Genomic DNA, 23619 nt, shown 5'->3' with positions numbered 1-23619 from the left:
TTTTACAAATTTTATTCTAAACTTAAGCAAGTAATTTAGTACTTTCCTTAAACTTTACTACTGTAATTTGTATCTTCTATTAGGCTATCATTTAAAGAATCATTACAAGAATTCTCATACACATTAAATGAATTCTAAAACATTTTTTTTTGGTATGAAATTGATGGAATTCCAGAAAAAGGAAAAAAAAACACACTAGAATTGATTTTTTTTTAATGAGTTTTGAGAGATTTATTCCACAGACGATTTTGTACATTTATTTATTAGAGTTTATTTTACCTTTGGCGATCTATACACACTGCCATATTACTCTTAATAAAGTTAAACAAGATTAACTTACTCTCAAGTTTCTAATATTATTGTCAACATGCATAACTCTTCATCAAATTGAAGGTTGTGAGATAAAATAAACAAAACTTCAGGGAAAACAAAATAGCTACCAAGTGTTTTGGAACAAAAATATCAACAAAATAGTATTTAAACAAATCTAAAACTATTTAAAATAGGCTATTTTTTTTTAAAAAGAAAAAAGAGAGAGACTTTGGTCACAGCGTATTCATATTTATATTTTGAATATAATAGGAGTATAAATTCGAACTAAGTGACATTTTGGGATCGAAAGCAGGTTACAAGCAGCAAATTCTTATTTCTACTTGGTCGCCAGTTGTCACCCACATAGCTCAATCCCAATGTCTGGCCGATCTCTGTGTGCCACTGAAAAGCCTCACCCATAGCCATAGCCTTAAACCCCAAACCTCTACAATTCGAATTCCCATTTCACTGCCGCCATACTCGGCCGGAGCAAAGCTTTCGCCGGGACATGCTTCTTCAAATGCCCTTCTCTGGCCCCTCTCTCCTCCCTCCCTACAGACTCAATCCCCTTCTCTTCACCAGGCACCGCCCTGCTTTTCGCCTCTCCCGCTCCCATTTCTGCCGTCTTCGACCCACACAATTTACAGGTACACTCGCTTCTCCTTCCTCTGTTTGCTTTTCTGGGTAGCTCCCAGCAGTGGGGTCTCTACCCCTTTTTGTTTTTGTTTTTTGTTGTTGTTTCTCATGGATTTGTGTTATTGTTTCTATGGGTTTTTGTGGGTGTGGATTCATTATTTGCAAGAGATTTTCAATTCAATTGGGTGTAAGGTTCATCGAGAATGTGTCATGCTGTTGCTTGCATTGCGTCTTTTTTAAATTGTAGATGGGAAAACGAGTTTCGTTGGGAACCAAATAGCGTGGCGTGGGGTTAGATGGTTCGTCCGGTCTGCGCTAGCTGGGCGGACACTCACAAATATCAATGAAAAAAATGATAGATGGATTTTTTTTTTTTTGGGTGTGGAATAATCTGTTTAGCTCTGAATAGGTAAGATGAAGAATTTAACTGAGGTGGTAAGAATTAATTTTCTTTTGGTTGGACTCTTAGCAGTTGTGGATATCAGAATTTATAGTTAGTAGGAATGACGACTTCTTATTCTTGATAATAGCTGGAATTAGACTTGATAGATTAAGTCTCTCATTGATTTGAGTGTGTGTATATTCATCAGTGATTCATTGAATTTTCAGTTGCTGCGTCAGCGAATGGCGTGTTTACTTCTCCAGAGGTAGCAAAGACGTTTGACTTTGCTTCAGAAGAGCGAATATACAGATGGTAATTGATATCATGTCAATGTCCTCACAGTATTTGATACTATAATTTCACTCACTCTCTTTCTGATCAATAAATTATTGAGTGTTGCTTTGCCCGAGTTGACTGGCAATTGGCAAATTGCTGTGCTAGGGATAATTTCTCATTTTCCCTTTTCTTTTTTTTTTATTATTTTTTTTGGGTAAAAGATGTTTGGTTTGAAGGTGAAGTCTCATAAAACTATAGGCGACTTTATGGATTTACATTTTATCTATGTGTGTTGCAAGGAATTTGGTGAACTATTTCGATAATTGATTGCTAGTTAAAGACTTCATGCACTGCTATTGCATTTGCTGCAACTGGAATCAGCTTGGCTTCTAACTTCTGTTTAAATAATCATTTTCATATTTTCAACTTGATTTAATGTAGGTGGAATTTGTGTTCTTCACTCATCTCCGTGATGATGTATTTTACAAAAATTTGAGGAAACCTATTAATGAAAATTTTGGTTTAACTTGACTCCAATTTATGTTCTTGATGTAGATGGTAACCACCTTGGGTTGTTGCAATAGTTAAAAGGAGCAAGTTTGTGAACCATTTATTTTTAAAGTAATGACGGTAGTTACCTACTGAGGATATTAAATATTGAACAAATTTCTTGATACTAACATAGATTCAATTGGTTATTTTGGAAAGTAAGTTGTATTTTTGAGATAAGGTCTCTTTTTCTGTATATAATTACTTTCTTCCTTTTTTTATTTTTTATACAATGATTTATGTTAAAAGATTTTGGTTCATACCTTAGGTGTAACTCAGGATGAAATTTCTACATCTTTGTGCCATTAGATTTGATTCTATTTCTTTTTATGTTCTAAATAAACTACATATTGTATTTTTTATTTAATTTTTAAATTAAATTTTACATTATGATTATTATATTTTTTGCAAGGGAAATGCCTTACCTTTTATTATCTTTGTATCTTGCATACTCTTTTACCTTTAAATCTTTATTACTGTCAGTTTACTATGAAAAGAAAAACAATTATGCTCAGTTACATAATAATGTTTGTTCCTCCCTCCCTCGTTTAGGTGGGAATCTCAAGGTTATTTCAGGCCACATTTTGATCAAGATAGTGTTCCATTTGTGATTTCAATGCCACCTCCCAATGTCACTGGATCGCTTCACATGGGACATGCGATGTTTGTGACTCTTGAGGTTGTGAAATTATGAGCTAGCCTTAGGTTGACTCTATGAGATCATTAATTTAATTTCTGTATCTTTTGTTAATATTTGCCCATGAAGGTCATAATCTTGCCTGATATTACAGTTCACTGAAGCTCGTGAAATGCTTTCCTACAATTTGAACTTTCATGTATTTTGCTTTTGTCCATGCAACCCTATTACAGGACTTTCAAGCTGCAGTGTTGCCTTAAAATATTTCTACTTATCATATAGTGGTTTTTCCTTGATCTAGTTTGCTGCTAAGGATGCTGGCATTAATGGCTTGAAAGAAGATGAGGAGAATTAAACAATTTTCTATTTGGTGTTTGAAAATTAACTGATATGTAAATGAGATTTGTTATTTCTTCCTAGAAATTTCAAAGAATGTTTTTATATAAAAGAGTAAAATCCAAAGAAATGCAGCAATGCATGTATATCATAATTTTGCTTCATAATATAATGTTAATTTTATGGTTGCCCATTAGAATTTAAGTTTAAATGGGCAATGGTTCCTTCATCTAAGGATTATACTTATTTTTCTATTATCCCCATTCCTCATGAAAAAGTAAAACCAGATTTAAGAATAAAATGTTGATTGGGAGCCTCTCCCCTTTCGTATTTATCAATGAACTATCTCGTTTATTAAAAAAAAAGAGAGAGAAAGAATAAGAAGTTGATTTGGCAGACAATTTTAGTCTTTTCTTATCATAGCCTATAGTTTTTATCCTCACATTTTACCTAGTAGTTTATATCCAACATTTGATGCTAACAAAAAATACTGTGAAATAACATTCCCAGTAACTAGTTTGACAGCTTAATTGCATTACGGTCCCAATTAATTTTATGAGTATCATCTCATTTTGGTTTGGCGGTATCTTTACTATAGTTGTCTCTCAATCAATGCTATTGGTTTCTCCTGCCAGGATATTATGGTTAGATATAATCGTATGAAGGGCAGACCAACACTATGGCTTCCGGGGACTGATCATGCTGGTATTGCAACACAGGTTAGTCTCTAAATGTGAGCCAGGAAATAACTATCTCTATTTTCACATAATATCGTATGACCACATAAAACAATCCAAGATATGTAAAGTAGCAAATTATTTCACTCTTTAATGCAGGAGGAATTTCTCCTTTTTGCGTACTATTTCTTGTGATTGTATTTTGTATGGATGCTTATATATCGAAGTTAGTTATGAAATATATTTTACTTTCCTCCTTTTCATTTTTCTAATTTAAGTATGATCTTGAGGCATTATTTGTTTTTATTTAATTTTTTAATTGAGATTGAGAGTGAGACACATTGTTTTTCTTTCTTCTACAGTTGGTTGTTGAAAGAATGCTTGCGTCTGAAGGAATAAAAAGGGTTGAGTTGGGAAGAGATGAATTTACGAAGCGAGTTTGGGAGTGGAAAGAGAAGTATACCATCTTGCATGATTTAATTTGTTAGTTACTTATTTTGGTCTGAAGTTTGCTTGCTCATATGTAGAATAAAGATAGTGATTAGTAATCATGCCTATCAAGGTTGTTTTTTTTTTTTGGAAACCCTATCAAGGTAATTAGTAGTTCTGTAACTCTTCAAATTTGTATCCCTGCATCTTTGGATCTTATATCTTATTTCTCCATTCTCTGTTTGTGTATAATAATTCAAGCATCAATTCACTTATTCTAAGGACAACTTACATGTTCTTGAATAAGAATGACGGTCCTCTGTTGTTCATGCAATCCATTGTTGGTCCAAAGCAACTATTTCAAAATATTTGTGCTACGAGTCTTAATCTTTCACATTTTTTAGTTACCTCATTTGAAATGAACGATTTTTTTTTCATTCAAACTTTCTAGGTATGGTGGAACTATCACAAATCAAATTAAGAGACTTGGAGCTTCCTGTGATTGGACTAGAGAGCACTTTACCCTTGATGACCAACTGAGTCGTAAGAGTGTTTTCTATTGCATTTTCTCTGTAGGCAATAGACATATGAGAGGGTTAATGTTTGCATAACTGTAAATTTCAAAAGAAATGTTTTTTTAGATAAATAAATAATAAATAAAGATGTACTAAAAAGTCCATTAAAAGTATCTTCTTAGAATGGTCAGTTGGCTGAAAGTAATCACCATTTTCACTGATACATGTTTTTGAATGTTTAGGAGCTGTTGTTGAGGCATTTGTTCGGCTTCACGAGAGAGGCTTGATTTATCAAGGTATAATTCTTATTTCTAAAGGACCTCTATGTAGGGTCATAAATGCAGAAGCTGTTAATCAAGTTCCAAATTTCGTCTTTATTTATCAACATTCATAGTTCTTTTAGAATAATATAATGGCCTAACTATGGTTTTCGTCTTGAACTTTTTCTTGTTCTTCCATTTTGGCTCCCAAGCTTTCTAAACATTGATATTGGTGGCCGAACTTTATCTATATTCCATTTTGATTCCATAGCTTAGTCATTCAATTTTCATTGAACTCCATATGCCATATCCAAATATTCATCTTTATGGTAAAGATTAGATGTGGACTCTTAAACCTCCCTCACTTTCCATTAGAATTTAGACAATCATATATTGTTTTCTCTCAAACCCCCTCACATTCTGTTAGACCAGACCTTAAACTGGAGACAAGTTCTTCTAATTGTCTAACTGGGTAATTTAACTTGTTCTTATTTTAATGGCTTAGGCATTTGTTAGCCATTAGCTAAATGTTACTATTAAACTTAAAATTTAATCAGATTTCTGTAATTACTGCCACCTTTTCCCACAACCTATTTAAAGGGAAGAGATTCATTCAATAAATATGCTAGAATTGTTACTCTATAGAAGGGTTTGAAATGAACATAACTAACTCAGATTTGATTGGTTGTTGTACTTTTCCTCTATCCCTAATAGAAATATTTCGTGTTAGATTTTCAATAAATAATTAAATTTACTCTAACCCATTAGCTTAACCTTTTAGGTTCACCGGTGATTTAACATGTTTAAGATGGTATTAGAGCAGGAGGTCTTGTGTTCCAACCCCTGTGTTGTTATTTCCTCTCAATTTAATATTGATTTCTACTTGTTGGGTCTTGTGCAAATTTCTAAGCCTACAAGTGAGGGAGAGTGTTAGATATCCTATAATTAAATTTATCCTAACCCATTAATTTAAGCTTTTGGATTCATTGATTTAACATGTTTAAATTTTTTTTACTGGATATTTAATTCCTTGTAACAATTTAAAAAGAATGAATTACTTTGTTAAAATTGAAAATCATGTATGAAATGTTTCCACATTAAAGATATCTAAACAATTAGCTGATTATTGGATTTATTATTTTTCTTCTCAGGCTCGTACATGGTAAACTGGTCTCCGAGTCTGCAGACTGCTGTTTCTGACCTGGTAATTTATCTCTAGTTTATTAGCAAATTTAGTTATCCTTTTAGTTTTTGTTTTCAATTTTTACTTTGTGACGTGAATGGTAACCTCTTTGCCTAGGAAGTAGAGTATTCTGAAGAATCTGGTACTCTCTATTACATCAAGTACCGAGTGGCTGGAGGTTCAAAGTAAGCAAGGACATATTTCTTTACTGCTCCATTTACTTAGATTTCATAACTCATTCGTATTATTTGATTGATCATCAAAATCAGTGTTTAGATGTAGGCCATCTCCAAGATAAGAAACTATTCATAGTGGTGTACAACACACAGGTGATTTCTTGAAGAAGAATAATATGTCTTACACTAGGAAAACTAGCAACTATTTAAAGGGGCTGCTGGCCTATTAACCATACGGTAACCATACTAACAAATAAAACAACCTAACAACCGTCCAAATCTAACTAACTAACCAACTCTTATATAATAACTACATCACATAGTTTTGGGGAACTGTAATTTTTATTGAGCAAGAATTCTACTATTACTTTCCTTTCAAATACATCAAAGCATTGGTATAATCCACTCAGATGGATCTTTCCTCATTTGTTCTCCTATAAAGAAATTTAACAACTCGAATAAAATTTTAGATCAGTTGGAAGGGATCTAATCCATGTCAATCCAAAATACGATTTATTCCATACAGTAAAAAGATAATTCAGAAACTGGTAATCCACATCCTTGAAAACCTGAAACATCTCGTGAAAGTGTTATAGGCCTCTCATGGTACTTTCATCTGCCCTATGCTCTCATATTTGTTTAAAAGAAAAAAGAAAGGGAAAAAAGAATCTATTTAATCTTCTAGAATTTCCCTTGCTGAAAAATGCAATATGCAATGCAAATACGTTGTACGACTAACAGATGCAAGTTTTGTAATTAATAATTGCATTTTGCTGAAGTTATATGGCCTTCTCAAGATTATTAAGTCAGGTGGTCTGCTTAGCTACATTATTTAGTTCCTCGCCAAAGAGTGCTCTCATTTCATATATTCTTATGTATTATTGCCTTTCTCCTGAGCCTGTTAGGGACTCATGTTTTATAAGCATAACATTTCAATCATATTTTATTAGGAGTGATTACTTGACAATAGCAACAACTCGTCCTGAAACCTTATTTGGAGATGTAGCAATAGCAGTTAATCCTCAGGTAAGATGGCAGGAAACTATTTGTACTCAACCTCATTTTTTTGTTAGATTATTAAATCTCTATTGAACTTAAAAGTTTAAGCTTATTAGCTTCGGTAAATTTAATTTTTTATTATCACTTTAACACTCCTTCACTTGGAGGTTCTAAAATTTACATAAGGTCCAAAAAATGGTTATCAATGTTAATTAGGGAGGAGATGATATTAAGGGGTTCGACTATAGGACTTTCTATTTTGATATCATGTTAAATTACGAATGAATCGAAAAGTTTAAGCCTATGAGTTACAATAAATTTAATATTAATAAAAGATTAATTACACACATTTTTGTTACTTTCACATGATATCAATTAAGTATGCAATAAAAATGATCTAAAATTATAAATATCTTTTATTTGGTATTTTGGTGAGTCAATCCTAGTCATAGGAAATATGGACGCATTTTAAGCATTCTTGGGAGTTAAAAAGAGTTTTAACATTTTGCTTATATATTATCCATATATCCACCTTACCAACGTTTCCTGCTAATTAATAGGAAACTGCTTCTGGATCCTGATAGTGGGGTGATTATATTTTCAGGATGATCGGTACTCTAAATATGTTGGTATGATGGCAATCGTTCCAATGACGTATGGTCGTCATGTCCCTATCATCTCTGACAAGGTAACTGTATTATTTACCTACGTTTTTATTTGAGATGATTATCTTGATTCAACTTTGTAAGAAAGAAATATCCTTCTTTTTCTACTCGTTGTTGCAAGAATCTGTCTTTAGAGCTGAGGTATTCAATTGTTTCAATGACATATGGTCGTCATATCCTTATCATCTCCGACAGGGTAGCTGCATTCACTTGCCTTTTTCTATTTGAGATGACTGTCTTATTCAAATTTTGATGGAAGTTTTATGAAATTTTCCATGACGACAATTCTTATCAAGATGATAGAAACCCTATGAAACACGTAGGAATTATTAATTCCTAAGGTAGGTGGCCAATCATGGGGTTTGAATCCATTCCCTCTTGATTAACCCTAGTCCCTTTGGACCAGTGAGTCACCCATGATGGTTTAATTACAAATACATTATTGTAATTAAGAGGGAATGGGTTTAAATTCTATGATGGCTAATACCTTAGGAATTAGTAATTTCGATGTGTTTTCCAGCACAAAATGTTGTAGGGTCAGGCGGTTGCCCGTGAGATTAGTCGAGGTGCGCGTAAGCTGGTCCGGACAGTCACGGATATGAAAAAAAAGTTACAAATACATTATTGTGCTAATCTTATTTTTAAGTACAATAATAATATATTTTATTTTTATATTATTGATGGTAAATATTTTTTATTATAATAATTTATTTAATATTAATAAATAATGAATAATTAAAATAAATTACATCAGCTAAAATACTTTTTTATTACTTTTTTATTAGAACAATCATTCTTTAACATAAAATTTTATTATGCTAATGTTTAATAATAATGAATTCTATTTGAAAAATCTATTGATATGAATTAATAATAACAAAGTAAAATTAAAAAATTAAGAAATTAAATATAAATTTATAATATGTTATAATAAAATCACATCAACTAATAAAAATGGTATAAATTTTATTAGGAGAAAAATAATTAGTAGTATGAAAAAAATAATAATAAAAGTATAAAATAATTAATTAAAAAAAATTATGGTCTCATTCATAGATGAGAGAGAAAGAGTAAAAGTTGTAAAGTAATTATAATAAATATGTGGGGCTCACAGAATAAGGAATGAGAATGATCGATGAGGTTGCAGGAGAGGAATGATATTACACCTTTAAAGGAATGAGATTACCAAGTTTGAGGTAGGTCCACCATTTGATTCTATTCCTACAACTTGGCAAACACAAAATTGATTCTCATTCCTTGATTCTCATTTGCTTGAAGTAAACATGGCCTTAGAGACACCCCTTTAAATCCCTTAGAAGTTGTCTTCTGTTTCGTTTTAGTCCGAATTTTCAGCATAGGGACTTATTAGCATTAAACTGTATATTGTCTTTGCCGACAAAATAAGCACACCCATACAACAGTTGATGCAGTAAGTCTTTTAGTTACGAGGAGCCCACCTTGCAATTCCAAACATGTTGAATCTGTAGCTGTACCACCAACCCACAGAACACAATTCGATAGTGAAAGAGCATATTATCAAAATCTTCTTAATCTTCCTTACAGAGGAACATATTGAATATATACCACAAACCACAGAACAAAATTTTCAATTGTGAAGGAACAGATCATCAACATCTTCTCTCGGTCATTTTTATAAAGAACTCACCATTGAGGGGATAAAGTATATTTGAGTGAGCCTTTAACTCTATATGAATGCTTATACTTCAAAGAGCAAGAGCCTAAAGAAAGAAACTAAAATTCTTCGCAGGTGTTTCTTTCCAAATTATCCTCACCAGATATTGACGGATTTCACTGCCACTATCTGTGAGGTGAAAAAATTTGTTCATGAAAATTTTCCGAATTGGTCTAAACTCCCAATTCTGGTGTGTTGCGGTGGCAAAGGATTAGTCGTACCCCTGAATTTTGAAAGGTCCATGCAAATGATGATCAAATATCATCCTGAAATAGACTTTTTACCTGAATTTCTCTAAAAATGTTTACCAGCTTGTAAATGAAAGGTGATAAGGAGTGGCATTTTGTATTACCATTACTCACAATGATCTTTACCTTCAACTTAAGAAAATTTGAGCGTTTACTGCATTTACACAATTGAGATCCACCCCCATTGTTTGTAATAAAAACTTTTTTTTTATTTACCGTTTAATGGGTCAAATCAACTTTGTCAAAGCTTTTGTCAAATTATTATTGACTAGTCTTTTCGTTAATTACAAAAAGTTTTTTGAGCACCTTCAAGTGAGTAGATTCAGTGAGGTTCCAACTATTCCTTTTCTTTTTAATCTATGAATTCAAAAGTTTTGAATTACCCTACTCGTTTACAGCTTTCAGTCTAGGCTAGGCTTCTTCTTTATCCCGAAGAAAGTAAAGGTTTTTATCTGGTCTATCGCGCATAGATCTTTGGACGGTTACAAAGAAGGTGCCCCACATGGTCTCTCTCCCCGTCAGTTTGCTGCCTCTGTTTGGGGGATGCTGAATCTCTAGATCATCTTCTAGTTCACTGTCCCTTTGCTACAGCATCCCCTAGATCATCTGCGAGTTCACTGTCCTTTTGCTACAAAGGGCTGGCAATTTCTGCTTAAGGAGTTTGATTTATCAATCTGCTTGCCTAGATTGGTGGACGACTGGTTGGTTGAATGTTTTCAAGGATGGAATCTCAAAGGCAAGATTAAGATGCTGCGGACAAGTGCTTCAAAAGCTCCTTTTGGAGTATTTGGTTGGAAAGGAACCTTCGATATTTCAAGGGCAAGGCCAAGTTTAGTGATTTTTTTTGTAATAGTGTAAATATCTTCGCTTCTTGGTGGTGTCATAGGAATAAGAAATTCTTTTGTAAGTACAGCCTTTCGATGTTTTTGTGCGACTGGAGAGCTATTCTCTTTTAGTTTTGTTGGAAGGGGCCTTCTCATCCCCTGTCCGTAGGCTGTTTGTTTTGGTTGTCCTTTTTAATGAATCGTGTCTTAAAAGAAAAAAAAAAAAAAGTCTGGGCTTCTTCAAAAGATCCTCTTTTATGTTTTCTTCACTAGATAATTTCATGTGAAATTGTGCCAAACCTAATCTCTAGCTTTCTGATTTATTGCTATTATTTCAGCATGTTGATAAGGACTTTGGCACTGGTGTGCTAAAGATAAGCCCTGGACATGATCATAATGACTACCTGCTTGCTCGAAAACTCGGTCTCCCAATACTTAATGTGATGAACAAGGATGGAACCCTTAATAAGGTTGCTGGACTTTACCGGTAATTTTTTGGGATGGATTTCTTAGGTTACTTCTAATGTGTTCATAATATTGTGCTTGATATAACCTACTATACTAGTGGTCTAGATCGGTTTGAAGCACGTAAGAAACTCTGGGCAGATTTGGAGGAGACAGGCCTAGCTGTAAGAAAGGAAGCACACACCTTACGGGTACCAAGATCCCAACGTGGAGGAGAAGTAAGTTACTAATGTTTCCCTTCTATTACTAAAGCTACTAGTTTTCTATGTTCTTTTTCCTCTTTGTAGTTAATTGGTTTTTAACTTACCCTCTTTTCCTGTCAGATAATTGAACCTTTAGTTAGTAAGCAGTGGTTCATGACCATGGAGCCATTGGCTGAAAAGGCCCTTCGTGCTGTTGAAAAAGGAGATTTAACCATTATTCCCGAGAGATTTGAGAAGGTACTTCAAAATGCATGGCTGATTGTATATATATTTTCTTTTGTCAGGTATTAGTTATCAATATCTATTGCAACTGTATGCTGCTATGCTACCTTGCGCTATATTGCTCATACGTTAATAGAATTGCATCATCTGTGAATTAAACTTCTTTATATCCTAGAAAGAATTGATAAATTTTTCTTTGATAGAAAACCGTACATTGCTTCAACTATTTCATATGTTTGAGTAGAATTTTATGCCCTTTTTGTGTAGCTAGTTTTTTGGTTCCTTTGTTTTGGGCTGTTTTTGTACGCCCTTTTGCTTTTCCTTTTGTATTCTCTTATATTTGTTCTTTAGGAAAGCTTGGTTTCTCGTTTATATTTATAAAATAGAAAAAATAAAAAAAAGAAAAGTAGAATTCAGGAATAACAAAGGTATAAGGTAAAAGGCTGCCTAATTCAGAAATGGACCAGAATAAGTAGTAAATGTTGGGCCAGCTGGAAAAATGATATATTTCAACGCTATCAATTTGCCATATTTATACCCACTTCTATTGTTGATTGCAGATTTACAATCACTGGCTGTCAAATATAAAGGACTGGTGTATAAGCAGGCAGCTATGGTGGGGACATCGTATTCCAGTTTGGTACGTTGTGGGAAAAAATCCAGAAGAAGAATATATAGTTGCTAGGAATGCTGGTGAGGCTCTTGAGCAAGCTCACAAGAAATATGGGAAGGATGTAGAAATATACCAGGATCCAGACGTACTTGACACTTGGTTCTCAAGGTCTGCTATTATTTATTCAGTCTGAATGTCAAAAAGTGGTGGCTAATACTTCTAAATGGCATTCATCTCTAGAATCCTTGCATAAATTTTCTCTCCCATTTTTTCTCCTTTGGTCATCTGGTATGTTGGTTCAAATTATATACAGCTTGAGTTTCTCTAAACTGGAATGTCTACATGTTTGGCGGCAGCCTCAGTAAAATTGCTGCCGAAGGATCCTGAATATGTGTACATACATACATATATATATATATATATTTTGAAAAAAGAACTGTAATTTAGGAGATATAGTAAGAATAAAGAACCTGTACCTGATAAGTATCATATTTCTGCTGTTTTCAGTGCGCTATGGCCTTTTAGTACTCTTGGATGGCCAGATGAGACAGCAGAGGATTTTAAGCGGTTCTATCCAACAACAATGCTTGAAACTGGGTAATGGGTATCTAATTCTAAAAATTATGTAACATTTCATTTGATGCATCCAACTTTTATCTTTCTATTTCTGTCCTTTTAATTTTTCTTGTTTCTAGGTTTTCCAATAAATTGAGAAGAAAATTGGGGCAGGCACGGGTGCCCTTGGGTATAGGGGAGCGAAGCTCCGACTCCTGGCTATTAGGGAAAAAAAGTTGAGAAGAAAATCAAGGATAAGAGTATTGTTAGGTTTTTTATTTTTTATTTTAAGAAATAGAGGAACCGTATGAAATCAATTAACTTAAATAACCTATTGGTGGCATTATTACTTATACATGCTAAAACATTATAAACTGAATTTTTTAATGTAGTAAATTTATTGAAAATAAAATAAGTGGGATTCCACCAGTTAAATTAAATATATGAAGATAATGAAAGCTTTATAAACAACTTTTTTGAGAAATATAATGAAAAATAAATCTGAAATAGAACTCGAGTGTCTAAGCATGTGATGCAATTGGAAGCAAACAATGCCACATATTGATTATCCTCATCATCACCATTCCGGCCTACTTCTTGGTGTGCTCTTCCAAAGCATTTCTGCAATTACTTTCCTAGTTGGGAGGTCTTTTTGTAAGTCGGTTGTCCCTTTTCCAGCGATCAACACCCTCTTTTCCAACAATACAATACAAAACAAATTCTCTCCTTTGTACATTACAGATTTCCTTAAAGGTATTAAAGAGTCAAACAAGTGTTGTACCATGGATGCAAGAAATTTGCAAGCATGCTTTGAGGATACGAAGCTGACTAGGTCTTCTGAAAAAAATTGGGAAATGAAAAATATATTTGTGGCTGTTTGGAGATAATCTCTCTCTTCTCTTTTTTTTTTCTCTTTTTTGAACTAGAGGGTTTTGAAAACTGATTATTATCATGTTGAACAGGCATGACATACTATTCTTTTGGGTGGCAAGGATGGTAATGCTGGGAATTGAATTTACGGGCACTGTTCCATTTTCATATATTTATCTCCATGGACTCATTCGGGACTCTCAGGTGATCAGACTATGTGAATTTTGCTAGAATCTGTATATTATCTTATCTATTTAGGAAATAAGACACATAATTTTTACTAAGAAAATAAGAATGGAGTAAACTAGGATAACCATGGATCGAAAGTCTTTTTTTTTTTTTATAATAACAAAAAACAAACTTTTCATTGATAGAAAAAAGGTTGCACTTTCATAGTAGTAATTGCAAAAAGGTAGCACTTTCTTTATCTTCTGAAGCAAATTTTTTAACCGTTTCCCTTATCATCTACAATTATACAACAGATGTACTTCCATAGTGATCCTGCAATGTCACTTTTTGAAAAAAAATAAAAAAATTATTCTGTATGTGTGTATATATACATATATATTTAACAATAATAATATCTAAATATATTTCTCTGGGTAGTAATACCCATACTTTTCTCAATGAACTGCAAATTAGAGAAATGTTTGCCATGAGAATGGGCGGTCATGCTCTTTGTTATACCATCGTATTCTTCATTTGGTTTTCACCATTTATAAATTGCTTTCTTGTTTCATAAATGTAGACAATGGCAAGTTGATTGTGTTAAAAAAAATTTCAGGGACGGAAAATGTCTAAAACACTGGGAAATGTGATAGATCCACTTGATACAATTAAAGAATTTGGCACTGATGCTTTACGATTCACACTTGCTTTAGGAACTGCCGGTCAGGTTTGTCATAATTTTGTTTACTTACATTATAATTGTCAGAATTCTGTAGCAGTTAGCTGAGTTTTAACTGTTAGAGGTTAATTTACTTTTACATACTTTCTTCCAGGACCTTAATCTATCCACCGAGAGATTGACTTCCAATAAGGCATTCACTAATAAATTGTGGAATGCTGGAAAGTTCATATTGCAGAATTTACCTACTCAGAATGATTCAAGATCTTGGGAATCCATACTAAGTTTTGAGGTTTTCCCCATTGACATTTAAACTATAATAAATTGCTACTTATTTTGCTAAATACGTTCAAGTAGAATTTTTTCATTCCTATTTTTCCATAAGGTGGTTTATGGCAGAAGATAGAAATGCATTAATGTTCAAATTAAAGCTAAGGATAGAAGAATGCTGGAGAGAGAAGACTAATTCAAACGGAGATTTTGGACATCTTTGATTTATACATTTTATTTTGGTGTTAAGAAGGCTAGAACTACACGTGTAGGCTTATACAATTTTGCACTAATCCTTTATCTAAAAGTTGTTGAACCTAATTGTGTAAAGTTATATATTCTGGAGGGTGATAATTGATGGTAATTTAGTGTCAAATCATCAATTAACCCAAAAGCTTAAGGTGATGGATTAGAGTAGATTTAATCTTTTATAGATACCGTAATACTCCCCTTCACTTGTGGGCTTGACAATTTGCAGAAGGCCCAACAAGTTGTAATCAATATTAAATGGGAAGAAAATGACACTATAAGAGTCCAAACACCGGACTTCCTACTCTAATACTATGTTGAATAACCAATCACCCTGAAAGCTTAACCTGATCGATTAGAATAAATTTAATATTTTACCGATACCTTAACAGCTAGGTAAGATTTCTCCAAGAAGGAGATCTTTGGTGTGTTGAATAGTGGAATAAAGGTAATTGACTAGGTTGCTCTCTATGGTATAGGAGCTCATCTTGTTAGTTGGAAAAAGGCCTCTAAGCCTCTGGAAGTGGGGGGTTTGGGCATCGAGAACTTGAGGCTTAGGAACGAGGCTCTCTTGGCTAAATGGTTGTGGCGTTTCCTCCATGAACCTAGTGCCTTGTGGCAAAAGATTATCATGAGTAAGTATGGACCGCATCCGTTTGATTGGGTCCCTGCAGGTGGGTCTAAGGTGAGCCATTACAATCCTTGGTAGGCTATTGCTTTGTGTTTCCCCGCTTTCTCTCAATCTTTACATTCTGTTGTGGGGAGGGTCGTAACACTTATTTATGGGAGGATACTTGGGTAGGAGATAAACCTCTGTGCATTGCATTTCCTCGGCTTTACCATCTTTCTAAGAAGAGGCTTCTTTCGGTGGCTGAGTTCTTGAACGGGGGGGGGGGGGGGGGGGGGGGGGGGGGGGGGGGGGGGGAAGAATTTGGGGTGTCGTAGCCCTTGGAACAACATTCAAAAACAACAGAAATTCTCTTCATTATTAGAAAAAAAGGGCAAACGTACTTTGTTTTGGCATCACTTGTGGTTGGCCGAGTCTTGTTTAAAGGACAAGTTTCCACTTATGTTTCGGGTTTCCTCGAACCCCACCTTTCGGTTCATGAAGCTTGGGATTCAACCACCTCCTCTTGGAGGATTGAAGTTAGAAAGTCGCTAAAAGATGGAGAAATTGCTGAATATATTGAATTATTGGACAATCTGAATTTGGTTTTGTTAAATGATGATGAAGACAAACTTTCTTGGAATCTGAATAAAAATGCGACTTTTTCTGTCAGCTCCTTATGTAACTCTAAGGCTCCCTCTGCTGCATTACCACGAGATTTTTGCTCAAAGCTCTGGAATTCTGGTAGCCCCAAGAAGGTTAACGTCCTTACATGGATTCTTATGTTTGGAAAGGTCAATACAGCTGAAATTATGCAGAAAAGGATACCATATATGTTTCTCCAGCTATCTGCTTGTTTTTTTTTTTTTTTTGTGTAAACTCAAGCGAAAATCAGCTGCACACTTTCTTTTTCTGCCCATTTGCAGCAACCTGTTGGTCTGCCTTTTTTGGTATCTTCAACCTACCTTGGGTTATGGACAAGTCAGTCTCGAACTTGGTTTTTCAGTTGCTGTTTGGTCTACACTTGAATCCTAGAGCTACATAACTTTGGGTCAACGGTCTTAAAGCCCTTATTTATGAATTATGGTTCGAGCGCAATCAAAGGACCTTTGAAGGGCTAAAAAGGCATATGGACAAGTCAGTCTCGGACTTGGTTTTTCAGTTGCTGTTTGGTCTACACTTGAATCCTAGAGCTACATTACTTTGGGTCAACGGTCTTAAAGCCCTTATTTATGAATTATGGTTCGAGCGCAATCAAAGGACCTTCGAAGGGCTAAAAAGGCATCCGTTGGAGTGTTTTCACATTGCCAAATTCAAAGCTTCTCAATGGTGTGCTCTTTCCAATCTTTTTGTCAATTACTCACCTAGCATGATTGATTCCAATTGGGATGCTTTTAGCTCTCCTTTGTAATTTTATTTATTTTGTTTCAACTTTATGTGCTTTGTATTCATTTTTTTGTAATTTTTATTTTTTTATTTTTTATCTTTCTCACTCCTTTGGAGTTTGTATCCTTGAACATTTTATGTTCTTTTTATTTATCAATGGAAAGTTCGTTTCCTGTAAAAAAAAAGAGGGAGTGAGGTAGTATGGGGGAGTATTTCTTAGGTGTTCCAAACTGAACTGCTGGCGGAGAGGCATCAGATTCGTCAAATTACCTTATATTCTTTCTCATTGATGTATTTTTCTTATTGCCTAGCTGTTTCATACCAATTGGAGATTATATTCTACCTAGCTCCTATCATTAATTATTTCATTGTATGCCTCTTGTATACTCTTTCATTTTATCTCAATGAAAACTCGGTTTCTTACAAAAAGAAAATCATTAATTATTCATTCTTTTTCTTCCTTTTCCAGTTTGAGAAAGAGGATTGCCTGCTCAAGTTATCTTTACCAGAGTGCTGGATTGTGAGAAACTTTTCCTCCCATGTCTTTTTACTAATATTAGTTCATTATTCACCATAACTATGTTTATTTTTCAGGTCTCAGAACTTCATTCCCTAATAGACATGGTCACCACTAGCTATGATAAATTTTTCTTTGGAGATATTGGGAGGGATGTATATAACTTCTTCTGGGGTGATTTTGCAGATTGGTAAGTTTTGCTAGCTATGTTATAGGACCTTCCAAATGAAAACTAATATATGTTTAAAAACATAAACTAATAGCACTTCTTGGATTATGTTCGGGATATCGTTAGATTTAACACTTCTTTATGGGGCTCGGTTTCTAAGCCCTTTTGTAATTATTCGCTAGGCCTTATTCGTTTGGATTGGAGTGCTTTTCTGTAGGCGATCTCCTCTTTGTCCTCTTTCAGGGCTGTTTTTTTTGGATGCCCTTTTGTAGGCTTTTTTGTAGCTCTTGTATCTTTTTCATTATTCTCAATGAAAGTATTGTTTCTCATCCCCAAAAAAAAAAAAAAAAAACTAATAGCTACTTAAGGTCTGCTAGCACCTAGCTATGTTATATTATAGGACCTTCAGCAAAATCCATGTTATTATATCCCGACAGTTGCCCTCAATTTTTATTTTGGATGAACATTTTCATCAAACTTTCATTAAGAAAGATGAAAGAAAAACAGGCACATACAAGAAAACTAGCCGCACAAAAGGAGTCCTAAATCTAACTGGGCAGAAAAGGACTCTAATCCAAAATAATAAAGTCTAACTAATCATTACAAAAATGGCTTATGTCCTAAGGGAAGAGTTGTCCTCAAAATTATGGCTTAATTTTTTTTTCCCGTTCAGGTATATTGAAGCTAGCAAAGCTCGCCTTTATCAATCTGGAGGCCACTCAGTTACTTTGGCACAAGCTGTGTTGTTGTATGTTTTTGAAAATATTCTCAAATTACTACATCCTTTCATGCCATTTGTGACTGAGGAACTTTGGCAGGTTAATGGTTTGTCTAAATTTTTTCCCACTTGACTTGATTTTAAACCTGTCCAGATCATATTGATTCGATGTCTCTTTTCTTAACTACAGGCACTTCCTCATCGCAAAGAAGCTTTAATTATATCTCCTTGGCCACAAAGTTCGCTACCAAGGCAGGCCAGTGCGGTTAAGAAATTTGAGAACCTAAAATTGTTGGTGAGCCTGTTTTGTTTCGTCGTTATTGCTATAATTATTTTCCTTTTTCAGAAACCATGAATAATTGAGTATTGGTTTTCTATGTTTTTTGATTGAAGACAAGAGCAATCCGGAATGCTAGAGCAGAATACTCAGTTGAGTCAGCAAAGCGTATTTCGGCTTCTATAGTTGCAAGTGAAGAAGTGAATCAATATATATCTGTAAGTATTATTTATATTTTTAACATAGCCTAATTATGATAGAGTAGATCCTTGTTTAAATAGTGATTGTTGTCCCTGGTACCATAGCATATTTTGCCAAGGTGAATCCCCTAAACAGATTTTTGTAAACTGACTAATTTGATACAAGATTGCTAAAACTATAATTTGTGAAAGGGGAATAATGGCATTTACACTAGATAAGAGCTTATAATATAACTCTATCAAAATAGTTATTAGACTCGATTGTTCCTTTCAATCCATAAACTCTACAGGAAGGCTCTAATAATCTGATTTCAAAGAATCCAAACGAGACCCACCAAAAGTCTCGTGAAGAAGGATCCTTGGGTTTGTATGAATAGGGAAGCACCATCCGAATGCAACCCTGATTCTGTTCCAATAACCCGAAGCATAGTTGCAAGATACAAAGCGGTGGCCTAGTGATTCAACATCTTTTTATCCATTATGCTGTTTTTTTTTAACAAGTAACGAACTTTTCATTAATCAATGAAAATGAACAAAATTGTTCAAAGATACGAACTCCGAAAGGAGTGAGCAAAAATAAAATAGAATCCTCTCAAAGTAAAGAAACACCTCTATGGGGGAGTTATAAATGCCTCCTAATTCATACAAAGCAAGCTAGGAGAATAAGAAGAGAATAAATCGGAAAGAACACACCATTGTGCGGCTTTGAACTTGGCTATAGAAAAACAGTCCATATAAGATCGATGTTTGCCTTCGAACACTCTCTGATTTCTTTCGAACCACAATTCCTATATAAGAGCTTTGAATCCATTGGTCCATAGGAGGTTTGCCTTTGGATTATCCCTCGAATGGAAGAAAAGCTGCTGAATGATATGAGAAACGTCCAAGTCCCATCCCCTGGAGACATTAAACATTAATAAAAACAACTTCCAGCATTCCATCGCATAAGAGCAAGAGAAGAAAATGTGCCTTTGGCTCTCACCACTATCCATAGACAATAGACAAACCGAAGGTTGCATCAACATAGAAGGTAATTTCTTTTGAAGAATCTCTGATGTGTTTAGTTTCCCATAAGAAGAATACAAGTCAGAAAATTGACCCTCTTTGGACAATTAGAATTCCATAAGGCAGAAAAAACATCATTGGGAATATTAGAAGAAAAATTCACAAACTTGCTTAATGAGCGAACCGAGAAAGTACCTAAAGCCTCCAAACACCAAACTTGAGGGTCTTCAGCTTCGATAGGTGAAAAAGAGGAAAATAAACATAAAAGATTAGTCATTTCCACAACTTCCTCATCTTTCAGAGAGCGCCTTTAACAGAAATGGAGAAGCCAATATTATACCAAGCATCGGCAATCGAAATTGAGGGATCTGCAGAGATCCTAAAAAGGCCTGGAAATTTATCCTTTAACAGAACCTCTCCCACCCATAAATGATGCCAAAACAAGCTTCTCCTTCCATTCCCAACTTTGATACGGGAGAACAAAGCCACCTGTTGCCAAGCTTTTGAAATATTGTGCCAAGGGCTTCTACTAGAACCAACCCTCCATCCACCGAAGTCAGATCCATGGATACTATCCACTACTGCCCTCCATGAAGCTGAGGTTTCAACCCCAAAACACCAACCCCACTTGGCTAACAAGGTACTATTCCTTTTTCAGAGATTCTCAATGCCTAGATCACCATCATCCCAAGCTAAAGTGATAATATCCCATCTCACCAAATGGTTCACGAACCTTTGGATGAATCACCCCAAAGAAAAGAGCGAATGCTTTTCTCCAATTTCTTACAGATTCGCTTAGGAGCCTGGAATAGAGAAAAGTAATATAATGGGAGGTGTTCAAGGACCGATTGGCATAAAGTCAATATGCCACCTCTTGAAAGTTGATATCGCTTCCATCGGTCCAACTTTTTGAGAATTTTGTCTTGGATAGGATTCCAAAAACCATCATGCTTTGGATTACCCCCCAATGGCATGCCTAAATAAAGCATCTGAAGAGATTCAGCCTTACAAATTATGCTTTTAGGATAAAACTTTTGCAGATTATCAATCTATAATGGGTTGTTCCCCTGTCGGTAGAAGACCTAGGGTATTCAACGAAGCTTACAATCAAATGATCTAGAATAAACCTCATAATTCAAATCACGATCTATTCCTATTCCTTCTCCACCAGTAGCTGTTCAAGCGCTTCCTATATGCCATTATAATGATATGTATTATGAATACGAATGACCTAGAACAACATGAGAGGCAGCTAAACAGTCGATTATGAACTACAGAAGGATTCAGGTCTTTGCCTAGAACTACAGAAGAATAACGAAAAATTAGGTCTCTTAGAATTGAATTCCTATTCTTAACCGGGCTAAGCGGAGCAAAAAGGGTTTTTCATGAGATGGGAAATGAAAACTATTAGCCTTGCCTTCGTAATTCCTGAAACTTCTTCATGGTGGCTTCATTCCAAGCCTCATTTCATAGAGAACCTCTAAGTGCCACATAGTAGCACAACTGACAATAAATCTCTTTGGCAACGTTACGTAACACGATGATAACTTGATTTTTCCTGTATGATGCAGGAGGAAAAGGAAGTTTTAGCTCTTTTTACTCGACTGGATCTAAATAATGTCCATTTTGCAAACTCTCCTCCAGGTATGTCTATTACAAGAGTAAAATTTTCTCATTTCCAGGCTACCAATGTTTATGTGCATGAATATTGATGGGTTCTAAACTCTAAGCATTATCAAAGTTTTGAAGCATCCTGGTGCATATGATTTTAAATATCTCAGGAAATGTAGATCAATCAGTTCATCTTGTAGCTGGTGAAGGACTTGAGGCTTATCTACCTCTTGCCAATATGGTTGATATTTCAGTCGAACTCCAACGCTTATCAAAGCGCCTATCGAAAATGAAGATGGAGTATGATGGATTTATAGCTCGCCTCAATTCTCCAAGCGTAAGAACTTGCTTAGAGACATACTTCAGATTAATACATATTCATAACATGCATTTGCTTTGAAATTAAAATTCGAATTTTAGGCTTGTGTTAGGGGTTCCAGAATTTCAAAAAGTGTTTAATATGTTTCTAAACTTTCAATTTTGTATCTAAAAGGTCTCTACCTTAGAAAAAAAATGTCTAATAAGTTCTTTTTTAATTCACAAATCTATTAGACACAAAATTGGAGGGTCAAGTTTGTGAATTTTTTAAAATGTCAAATATGCTAGGACCTATCGAATAAAATTGAAAATTCAGATACCTATGAAACAATTGAAAATTTAGGGATATAAGACTTGGGGACTAAAATCTAAAACAACTTTACATCAAAAAGACTTCAATTAGACACAATCTTTTGCTTTTTCTTCCTCTAGGAAACATATAATCTGAAAAGACTATAATTGAACATCGAATCATGTACCAACTCCGTACAATCGGGTTTGTTCTTGCAGTTTGTAGAGAAAGCTCCTGAAGACATCGTTCGTGGGGTAAGAGAAAAGGCCGAAGAAGCAAAAGAGAAGATAGCTCTCATCGAGAAGCGCTTCTTTCTCCTCAGATCAACTGTTCCAGTTCCTGATCGTTAACCATCACCACCTTACCAAAGAACAGTTCTAATTTTCACAGTCCAATTGCTTTCGTAACTGTCCATCGTTGAAAGAAGGAACAAGGAACCGATTGACACCTTCTTCCCGAGGCTTCCCGAGTTAAAAGAGCTTCATCTCTTTGGTGAGTCAGTGCTCTCCTCCATCCCATGAAGAGAAAGTTCAACTGATAAAAGCAGTGCAGCCCCATGCCACCACCAGAAGTACAGGGATTAGTTGATTGCTACCAATTAACTTATTGTATGTTAGACAAAATAATTCACATCCATTTTTTTCCACTGAAATATAAATGCTATCATATGTAGTTTTAGCATTAGAGAGAGTTTTCGTATGCAATAAATTTGAGTTATTGACGCAAGCATAGCTCTGAGTGATCATATAGGTTTGAATCTATTTTTCTTATTTATAATTTAATACTCTACAATGAAATAAAAATAGATGTAAAATAAATTTTAATTCATGTCATTGATTTTTCTTTAATTCATTACATAAATATGAGTTTGTTTTGGAACTTGACATCCAATATATTACTTAGTCCATATAGACATTAATTCATGAAGTGATGGACAAAATATATGTATATGTTATGTTTCTAATAAATAATTTTTTGAAAAATGTAAAGATCGAAATAGCTTGTCATGCAAAGTTTGGTGAGTAAAACATGATGTTTGAAATACAATTAGCACGGGAGTTTAGGAACTAAAATAAGATTTCAACCTTTTTTTTATTTAAAAAAAAGTTCTTTACTTATGAACTGCATGTTGGATATTAAAAAGATTGACACCGTATGAGAACCGAAAATTATTATCTTTCAAAGAATAATTATGAAGTTGAATTTATATAGAAAGAGATTCATTAGCTGAATATCGTCAATTTAAGTCTAGCTCAATGGGTTGAGTCATATAAAGTTTATTCATAGTAATATCCCACCTATTATAATAGTTATGATAATATGGTATGATTATAAGTATGAATATAACAACACGGTAGATTTGCATGTACAGAAAAAAAATACAGTCCAAATTCACTTATTGAAAAGACTTAAAAGTATTTTGATAGG

At 34.3% G+C, this 23619-nt stretch overlaps 1 protein-coding gene across 2 annotated transcripts; it reads left to right on the top strand.

Moving 5' to 3' along the window:
• Positions 1-625: 625 nt before the first annotated feature.
• Positions 626-22917, top strand: EMB2247 (protein EMBRYO DEFECTIVE 2247). Of its 2 annotated transcripts, XM_022287631.2 has the most exons (27): positions 630-959; positions 1558-1642; positions 2708-2834; positions 3764-3847; positions 4168-4262; positions 4686-4777; positions 4992-5045; positions 6161-6213; positions 6310-6377; positions 7319-7394; positions 7972-8055; positions 11136-11284; positions 11363-11480; positions 11586-11702; positions 12248-12468; positions 12808-12897; positions 13818-13929; positions 14510-14620; positions 14727-14864; positions 17554-17604; positions 17679-17791; positions 18444-18588; positions 18679-18783; positions 18882-18983; positions 21542-21614; positions 21752-21918; positions 22410-22917. In XM_022287631.2, the coding sequence occupies exons 1-27, from the start codon at positions 821-823 to the stop codon at positions 22539-22541; spliced, it is 2901 nt and encodes a 966-aa protein (XP_022143323.2). In that variant the 5' UTR covers positions 630-820; the 3' UTR covers positions 22542-22917. The 2 variants fall into 2 exon arrangements, 1 of the variants encoding a protein (XP_022143323.2); XR_015792776.1 differs by lacking the exons at positions 21752-21918; positions 22410-22917 and having other exon boundaries at positions 626-959; positions 18444-18595; positions 21542-21615.
• The last annotated feature ends 702 nt before the right edge of the window (positions 22918-23619 follow it).

This window comes from Momordica charantia (assembly GCF_013281855.1).
Source record: "Momordica charantia cultivar OHB3-1 chromosome 8 unlocalized genomic scaffold, Mcharantia_2.0 BLBB01000008.1, whole genome shotgun sequence".
Taxonomy (NCBI): Eukaryota; Viridiplantae; Streptophyta; class Magnoliopsida; order Cucurbitales; family Cucurbitaceae; genus Momordica; species Momordica charantia.
Note: the sequence above shows the minus strand (reverse complement) of the source record. Positions and strands in the feature narration are given on the sequence as shown.